General features: G+C 37.7%; 1 protein-coding gene across 1 annotated transcript in view; it reads right to left on the bottom strand.

Moving 5' to 3' along the window:
• Nucleotides 1-1,998: 1,998 nt before the first annotated feature.
• UFM1 (ubiquitin fold modifier 1) overlaps nucleotides 1,999-10,289 on the bottom strand; it is a 163,824-nt gene continuing 155,533 nt past the window's right edge. Inside the window, exon 5 of the mRNA XM_060287709.1 lies at nucleotides 1,999-3,394. Within this exon, the coding sequence (XP_060143692.1) occupies nucleotides 3,171-3,394 (224 nt within the window). The 3' untranslated portion in view covers nucleotides 1,999-3,170. The remainder of the gene's footprint in view (nucleotides 3,395-10,289) is intronic.

The following is a 10,289-nucleotide window of genomic DNA, read 5'->3' as shown; positions in this document are numbered from 1 at the left end:
TTCTTAAAGTGCAATGCTTGGAACTGAAGATAATATTCAGATAACTTCTAAATGCTTTCAAGTAGAGCAAAAATTTATTTTGTATGTTTTACTTCAAACTCCTAATTCGTTACAGAATAATTTTATGGTAGAGATTTAAGATTTGGATTAAATTTACTACTAACACAATATGGGTACCTCCTTTAATAATTTATCTCAGACTTGACTTTGTGACAATGGAGTCTTTCTAGTTTAGAAAGAACCGAAAATTCAGGTAAGGTTATCACACTGTGATACAGTCAAAGTCGAAACACATACCTCCCAATCTTGCTGTCTTATGTAGGGCCACCAGCTTTTCTTACAGCATCAAAGGAGACACTGAAATGTGAGGCACAGATATTAAGCTGTCAAATGTTTTCATGTGTTGCTTGTCATTTCTGTAACTTCGCTGGAAGGAGTAACGTGGGAGTGTGAGAATTCATACTCCAAAGCTGGTCTTTTAGCAACATATAGCAGAAGGGGAGAGGAAGACAGTTCTGATAATATAAGTGAGAATTCTAGTGTTAATGCCTTTCTCTTATCCATCTTGAGATGTCACTTTTTTTAACGTGAAGATAGTAAAATAGCACTTGTAACGACCAGGGCCGAAGTCATTATGGACCAGAGATAGAATATCTTCAGACCTGAAATTTATTACTGTAGGCGTCAGTCTTTACTAATTCATGTCGAACTTGGATTGTGGACATTTGTCTTTCCTTCCACTTTTTAGTAATATATACATAAATATTCAGGACTCACTTTGTCAAAACTGTTATTAATATTGAAGATTTAGAAATTACATTTTAGTAGAAAAACATTAACAAATCTCATGTATGGTTTTTTTTTTCGTGTATGGCATTTTGAGTTAACATTTTGAATCCTTCTTCACCATAATTTCCAAGTTAAATACATTGGGAGGTTAGATTTGACATAAATACACCACCATGTGTAAAATAGATAGCTAGTGGGAACCTGCAGTATAGCACAGGAGCTCAGCTCGGCGCTCTATGATGACCTAGATGCGTAGGAGGGAGGTCTAAGAGGGAGGGGATATGGGGACATATGTATACATGTAGCTGATTCACATCCTTTACAGCAGAAACTAACACAACATTGTAAAGCAATTATGCTCCAATTAAAAAAAAACAAAAAAAACATGTTATTTGAGTTAATGATCTTTTATTATGGTGAAAGAAAAGTTCTTGGGAGAACCACATGTTTTCCCTCCATTGGGAGAATAAACTCAAAATATGAATTAACTTAGAGTTAATAGAGAAATTTCAGAGCTAGATAAAAATCTTAAAAGTCACCTAGTCCAAACTCTCAACTATATAGTGAGTAAGTAGGGGCACAATAATCTCATGACTTGTCCAAGCTCAAACTTGGAAACAGAACCTAGGTCTTATGTTACCTAATATAGTAAATCTTGTACTAGTATAGTCACTGTAGTAATGTAGTAGCCTTTTGTAAGATTGGAAGACAGAGGAGAATTAAAGGTGTTTAAATAATCGACACACTGAACATAAAAACACAAAGCACGGAATCATCTTTACATTTAAAAGATAAACTAATCTTTTATTTCAAGAATTTCTCAACTAAATAGGATGTGGCACAGAGGAAAGAGCATGGACTTTGTAGTTATACAGAGAGAGCAAGTTACCCTTGTCTTGCCGTTTTTCAGTTATGGGCCAATTAGTTAAGCTTTCTGAGCTTCAGTTTTCCTGGTACTGCTACTACTTCCCTAAGTAACTGAGGAGATTAAATTAGATAATGAATTGAAAACAGCCCAGCAGAATGCTAACATGTAGTGGGTACTCCATAAACAATATCTCCAATTGTTTTAGTTTATTCACAATCAATTGGTAAGATTCACTTTGGCTAATATATATATATATATATATATATTTTTTTTTTTTGCGGTACGCGGGTCTCTCACTGTCGCGGCCCCTCCCGTTGCGGAGCACAGGCTCCGGCCGTGCAGGCTCAGCGGCCATGGCTCACGGGCCCAGCCGCTCCGCGGCATGTGGGATCTTCCTGGGCCGGGGCACGAACCCGTGTCCCCTGCATCGGCAGGCAGACTCTCAACCACTGTGCCACAGGGAAGCCCCACTTTGGCTAATCTTACTAATCAATAATACAGTCATTGGAAAAGAGATGGTGAAATCGCTAGAGAATTTTTTTTTTTTTCATATTTTGGCCATGCCACATGGCATGTGGGATCTTTGTTACCCAACCAGGGATCGAACCTGTGCCCCCTGCATTGGAAGTGCAGAGTCTTAACCACTGGACCGCCAGGGAAGTCCCTCTAGAGGGACTAAATTTTCCAGATTAACAAATCACATCTGACCTGGAGAAAGCGCTATAGGAAAACTTGATATTCCACTATTGGTACTTCACTAGACTTTGCATACAATTAAATGTCCTCCATTTTATGATGGTGATGATGATGATGAAGATGATGAGATGATTAGGATGTGGTCTATAAGCAAGAGCTCCTTGTATTTCTTAAAATATGATGAATTTAATCTCCATGCAGTTTTTATTTCAGTTGTGAGAATTCCCCTTCTATATGGATGACTAAATTACAGTCCATCTCTAGTTGTATGTACCTTACTGCATAGTAAACCATCTTAGCTCAAGGAAGGATAGAGATGAAGAAGCCATGGCAGGTTCAACAATTGGAAGGGCAGAGGCTGATCATGGGGGTCTAAGAGCAGATGAAATGCAGCAGCTGAGGCTGACACCAGGAAGGCCTCAGAGTGAGTAGTTGGGCCCAGGCTAGGGCTGGCATTCGGGGGCAAGCAGATTTATTGACCTTTCTAAACCTTTATTTCCCATCTAAACACATGTGTGTGTGTTAGATGTGTCTGTGTTATTATATAAATATAAAAAAAAATATATATATATATATATAAGCTTTATTGACCTCTCTATGAAGCCTCAATGAATTTGCCCCAGATCACACAACTAATAAAGAATGGAGTCTGTTTAATTCTGAAAGAAACATTTTTAACTACCGTATAAGAATTATCCCAAGAAGATTTAGTCAAAAGATATTGGTAATGATAAATAAGTTCATATTATTTTCTAAAAAGGTTTGAAAGAATGAAAATTGCCAAAAAAATATGAGTTTCAACTTCAATGTACATTTTCTAGTATTTCATGTTAGAAATTACATACAAATACATATATATATGTACACACAGTACACACAGTAAGTCCCCTACATACGAACTTTCAAGTCGCGAACTCTCAAAGATGCGAAATGTGTTTGCATGTCCAATCACGTAAGTTAGTTCATGTGTCTGGCGTGCATCGAACTCCTTGCTGTGCAACACGAGGCACTTACTAATGAAGACCTGGTGGAATTGGAGGCCTAGAGAAAGGACGAAGAGAGACAAGAGGAAGAAGAAGTAAGTGAAGAACTGAAGGGATTCACGACACAGGAAATGGAAAGGGGATTTTCTTTATCTGAGGAGGCACTGTTAGTTTTTGAGGCACAGGACCCAAACGTAGAACAGTACTCGAAGGTTGCAGCAGCGTTCAGAATGCATCCAGTGCTACTGTGTCATCTATGATGAGAAAAAAAGAGCTACTACACAGACATCACTGGATCATTTTTTCAAGAGGGTGGATAGAATTGAATCCAGCAGGGAACCAGAACCTGTGCCATCCACGTCAGGCGTGAGTGAAATTGCAGCTTGCCCTCTGTCCCCTATTGCTGACGATCCTTCAGCTCTACCATCTCCCACCCCCTCTGCCTCCTCCAGTCAGTAACTCTTCTTGCCTGTTCACTCGATGCCAGCCCCTGTATGCCGGCTGTTGTACTACTGTACTTTTCAAGGTACTGTACTGGAAGATTAAAAATGTTTTCTTTATTTGTTGTGTTTGTTTGTGTTTTATGTATTATTTGTGTGAAAAATATTATAAACCTATGACAGTACAGTACTATATAGCCGATTGTGTTGATTGGGTACCTAGGCTAACTTTGTTGGACTTATGAACAAATTGGACTTACAAACGTGTTCTCAGAACAGAACTCGTTCATATGTAGGGGACTTACTGTACACACATAAGTGTGTGTGTATATGTTCTGCAAGCCAAAGACAAGTTCCCTTGCCACAGAAAAATTTGGGGCAAGTTCTACTTCTATCTCTTATTAGCAGTGGGAAAGTCATTTAACCTTTTTAAGTCTCAGTTTCTTCATCTGAGAATGGAAATGATTATTGTGCTTACCCGACACAGGGGTTTTGAAAAAATTGAACAATGTAAATGTAGCATGTAGCACAGTGCCAAGCGCATAACACAGCCTTGCTGAAGGGTAATGAGGACGTATTAGCAACTAAGGTTCAATACTATTCCACACTTTAGCTTATTGTGTATATTTTCTCTTTTGTGCCTTGTCTGCTTATAGCTTTTGTTGGGCAGATTTTTTAAGGACAGGGATTTAGGACCAGAGAGATAAGGCAAAGCTTGCTTACTAAAATCAGGTTATTACTCTGAGACTTTGTCTCAGAAATAGGACTAAGGTACACAGCTCCTTCATCTGGAATACAAGATATGAAGTAGGCAGGTCTGATTCAACGCTGACTATCAACCTCTATCTCTTTCATTCATTCAAGGGAATGAAGTGAGCTCAACTAAGGAGAGAGATGGACATAGAGAAGGAATTCCAGCAGGGGTTTATTAACTCAATAAGTTGGCATTGACGTTTACTATGTTCCAGGCAGTAGGCAATGTTTGGACTCCTGCCCTCAGGGACCCAGAGTCAACCAGGGGAAATGGATTATAGTAATAATCTGAAATACATGTTCCACATTTATGTATGAACAAAAATTGTTGGAGAGCTATTGAGCTGTGAGACATAGGCATTATATTTAAATTCTCGGAAACTGTTCCCTCATCTGGTCTCCTTCACTCACCTCAAGGTTGTGATTATTAGAAGTTTGTGAAAGTGCTTTGCAAGTTGTATAATATCATTATGTAAATAAAATACAAGGTATAGTACAAATGTCATGATTAAAAGGCATAATCAAAAGCCTATAAGTATTCAAGAGAAGAAATGAATAATTATGACCAGAGACACTGGAAAAAGCTTAAGGGAAGTTGAACTTGAAGAATTAAATAAAACTTTGAAGGAGAATGAGGTAGAGGAAAGGTAATCTATGAAGAATGAGCTCTCTGACCAAACACACAGGGCATGAAAGTACAGGGAATATTCCAGAAAAGTGAATAGTCCTGTGACTGGTGTCTTGGCTGTATAGTAGATGTATAAAAGATGAGGCTGGACTTAAGTGTCTGTCGACAGATGAATGGATAAAGAAGATGTGACACATATATACAATGGAATATTACTCAGCCATAAAAAGAAATGAAATTGAGTTATTTCTAGTGAGGTGGATGGACCTAGAATCTTTCATACAGAGTGAAGTAAGTCAGAAAGAGAGAAGCAAATACCGTATGCTAACACATATATATATGGAATCTGAAAAAAAAAAAAAGGTTCTGAAGAAGCTAGGGACAGGACAGGAATAAAGATGCAGATGTAGAGAATGGACTTAAGGACACGGGGAGGGGGAAGGGTAAGCTGGGACGAAGTGAGAGTGGCATGGATATATATACACTACCAAATGTAAAATAGATAGCTAGTGGGAAGCAGCCGCATAGCACAGGGAGATCAGCTCGGTGCTTTGTGACCACCTAAGGGGTGGGATAGGGAGGGTGGGAGGGAGACGCAAGAGGGAGGGGATATGGGGATATAAGTATATGTATAGCTGATTCACTTTGTTATACAGCAGAAACTAACACAACAATGTAACGCAATTATACTCCAATAAAGATGTTAAAAAAAAATACACATGGAGGAATGCTGGTGATGTGCAAGTACCATCCAGATGCCTACGACCCAGAGCTGAGAAATGAAAGACTCACAATAATACAAGGTGATTATCACCAAGGAGTTATACCCACTAAGAGCTTCTCAGAAGCAACATTCTCCTCCAATGAGTTTTGTATTCTCCTGGGAGCCTAGTGCAGCGTTAGGCACAAAATGTTGCCTAATGATCACTATAAAGTCAAAGGGAATTTTTACATGGAATGTAGGCTACTTGACTTATGTAACTTAATTCAGTGGTTGAAATTAGAACCTGTAGAGAACCAAGTAAATTTAATAAAATCCCATCTGGGCCTGTAAAGAAAAACTAAAAACAAAAAAAGATGAGGCTGGGAAGAGAGGTTGGTATCTGATAACAAGAGCCAGGGTAATGGCAGGAATGAATCGTACATCATTTTGTAACAGACAAGGAGCTATTTCTGAGTTAAGGCTCTGACAGCACCAGGTCTGTGTTTTGGTGACCTGTAGATATTGACTAGGACGGTGGAGAAATCCCATATTGCGATGAATCTATTATAATAAAGTATTAACAAATAGCTAAACTTGGAACGTGGCAATGTGAATAGAAAGAAAAGAGGTAAAATGGACTGGGTTTGTGGTCTAACTGAATATAAAGGAGAAGGAATCAAAGATGATTTTGAGGTTCTTGGCTTGATGGAAGGGGGGCATGAAGGTGCTGTTAATTGAGAAGGGACACACCGTAGCAGGAAAGATTTGAGGAACTAGACTGAACGTTCCTTGAGTGCAGGGATTGAATCTTATGCATTGTTCTTTCATCAACACAGCCCAGTGCGTGGCATATATTGAGTACTTTGACAATTCTTCTGAAGAAAGCAGTGAGTAAGTGCATGAGAAAGAGGGGGAGACAGGTGTCCAGTTTGGAACGTGATGAGTTTGAGCTTCCATCCATGTGAAACCATCTCTGCTCTTAACTTCCCCACGCTGCCATAACATATTTTTAATATCTTCCTCAAGCATTTACCTTAGCTCTCCCAGCTTTACAGCTATTTAGGAATAGGTCTAATTTCTTTTTTTTTTTAATATCTTCCTCAAGCATTTACCTTAGCTATCCCAGCTTTACAGCTATTTAGGAATAGGTCTAATTTCTTTTACAAGACTATAAATACTTGGAGTCAGAGTCCATATCTGACTTACAGCTCTGCATACTATGGTGTTTCATAAATATACGTCTAGAAAGTAGTTGAAATGTGGAGTCTGAAGCTTAAAGAGACAGATATGCCATGTCTTTGATTTCTCCATGTGTTCCTTAAACCTGGCAGTGCTTTAATAATAGTTGATGATTCGTCTGGAGCGGATCACACTGACCTCACCTATTTAGCAAGCAGCCTTGTACTTTTTTGTTAACGTGTAGTGAACTAGGTATACAACAAGACCATTTGCTAAATGCGGTTATGTCCTATATGCCCTCCTAAAGTCTCTAAGAAGGTCATTTGTGAAATTTCTTAAACAAGTATATTTTTGAAAGCAGGTCTTCTTTAAAACTATGTTCATAATTTAGGAGACTTCAGAAAGGAGATCAGTACAAAACCAAATGAATTTTGTTTGAATTCCACCTTATTATCTTTGGAGCTGACCTCATCTTGACAACTTAAGAGAAGCTGGTAGTGATGGATTCTGTAAAACAAGGTGACTTTGATAAAGGCCATGACTCCCTTCAAGCCCTAAAAATTGGCCTGAGGAAAGAAATCGTTTAGAAATCTGATGACAAAAAGCCTAGCTCTTAAATCCAAAAGGCATTTTGTCACGAGTGCAAAATCCATACTGGTGGCTACTATCCTTAAATTCTGAAAACAAAGAGACTCATTCATTTCGAGGTTAAATTTATTATAATTTGCAAAGAGTAGATGTGATGTCAGTTTAAAATTAGTTAAGTTTTGTTTCTTACTGTGTACAATTTAGATTTCTCAAATAATTTTAAACTAGAAGCTTCCACAATTCAGATTGCTGTAAAATTCAGTAAATTAGTAGACATCAATTACATCAGCACAGCAAAAACACAGGGATTTTTTGATGGGATGTATGACGACGCGGAATGATGTTTTAGGGTAATCTTTGTAGTTACCCCCTGAGACAGTCCCTTATCCTGCCCTTATTTTAATGGGAGGAGTCTGGGTCATGCAGGTTAAACAAATCGCCGAAGTTGAACTCTAGCAACTGTGCCAAGATTAGGAGCTGCAATTTCCTGTGCTTTGAGTATATTTTATCTCAGGATCATAATGTTTGAGAAAGTGAAGGTTTTTATATAAATATTGAAAATATTATATAAATCAACGTGCTTTAATTTGGCATTTAAAAATTTTATCTGTTTTTATATAGGGAACAAACTAGTGGTTACCATGGGGGGAGGAGGGGCCATATAGGGGTCGGGGAGTAGTAGGTACAAGCTATTGGGTGTAAGAGAGGCTCAAAGATGTATTACAACACAGGGAATATAATTAATATTTTGTAATAACTGTAAATGGAAAGGAACCTTTAAAAACTGTATAAGAAATTAAAAACTATTTAAATTAAAAAATTATCTCTGTTTTTCAAGTATCTAGGTTTTTTTGGACTTAGATTTTATGATTGTTCTCTCCAACAAGGAGTGTGACGGTTAAAATAGAAATAAAAGTTAAGAAAGAGCAATATAATATGAAACGCACCCAAAAGTATTAGGTTTTACTGTACCCAGTCTTCCCCAAATCAGAATGGTTATTGCACAGAAATGTCAAATAAAACTGCTAAGCTCTTACTTTAATCTCTTCTTACAGTGGTTAAAAAGTGCCTGGACTTTGTTTCTTATGCTATCTTTGTCTCATTGTCTTTTTACTGCCAACTTTCATTTTTTAATTTTCTGATACTACCAACTTCTATTATAAAAATGTTCAAATATGCAAAAAGTTGAAAGATTTTTATAATAAACACACATATTCTCTCTATCCCTCTATAACAATTAATATTTTACATATTTGCCCTATCTGCCTATTATCTATCTATCCATTCCATGTACGATGCACCATATAAAAGTAAATTGTAAAAGGAAAACATTAGAACACTTCACTCTGAAATACTTGGCCATGACTCTTCTAAGAACAGGGACATTCTTCTATATAATCACAATATCATTATTAGGAAATTCAACAATAATTCTATAATATCATTAAAAAGTAGTCTTTATTCAAATTTCTTCCGTTGTTCCAAGAATGCCCCTTGTATGTATTTTATTTCATCCAAGATCCAACTTAGATTCAGGAATTGTACTTGATGGTTATGACTCTTAATCTAGAAGTAACCATCCTTTCTCTCTGTCTCTCTCTACCTCTCTTTCTCTCTCTGTCTCTCTCTGTCTCCATCTGTCTCTCCCTCTAATTTTACCTTTTAGAAGGATTCAAGCCTGTTTTCTTAGAACCTCTTACATTCTGGATTTGTCTGATTATTTCCCCGTTAATTATTTAACTTCTTCCTGAATCCTGTCAGGTCCAGAAGCTTGATTACATTCAGATTAAATTTCAGAGGAAAGAATATTTCACAGGTGATATTATGTATGTCACTTTATTATCATCACATAAAAAGGCTCCCACTATTGAGTTGTCCCACTTTAAGTGATGCTTATTTTGATCAATTAAGGTGATGACCATCATGTCTCTTCATTATAAAAGTACATTTTTCCGGGCTTCCCTGGTGACGCAGTGGTTGAGAGTCCGCCTGCCGATGCAGGGGACACGGGTTCGTGCCCCGGTCTGGTAAGATCCCACGTGCCGCGGAGCGGCTAGGCCCGTGAGCCATGGCCGCTGAGCCTGCGCGTCCGGAGCCTGTGCTCCGCAACGGGAGAGGCCACAGCAGTGACAGGCCTGCGTACCGCAAAAAAAAAAAAAAGTACATTTTTCTGTAGGCACTTAGTAAGTAATTGTAGATGATACTTTACCTGTTGCCAAACAATCATTCATCTATTGGCTTTAGGATCCATTGATGATCTGTATCTGTGTCAGTTGTTACATTGGAGGGTGCAAAATTATGATTTTTTAAAAATTCTATTTCTCCTTCCAGATTGTATTCTTCTGTAAATAAAAGTTTTCCGTTTTTATTCTTCTTTTTCTCTTAATTTTTGAAGTATCATTATATTCTGAAATCTTGGATTTTAATTTATTCATATTTTAAATAAACTAAGCTTAAAATTCTTTTAGATGCAATATACATTTCCCCCAAATTTGGCTAGTCATAGCCCCTTCAGGGTAGCTCCGAGCCCTTTATACAAGACCTACTTCGTTTTTGTTTCCTTATCTCTTGATACAAAATATCTCAGGCTTACTTTCAACCTTTCCTGTCTAGATCTGGAATGGGTCATTTGACCAAAGAGCACAAAGCTTCCTTTTCGTGG

The sequence above is a fragment of the Globicephala melas genome, chromosome 18 (genome assembly GCF_963455315.2).
Source record: "Globicephala melas chromosome 18, mGloMel1.2, whole genome shotgun sequence".
Classification (NCBI taxonomy): Eukaryota; Metazoa; Chordata; class Mammalia; order Artiodactyla; family Delphinidae; genus Globicephala; species Globicephala melas.
This window is presented reverse-complemented; position numbering and strand designations above follow the sequence as displayed.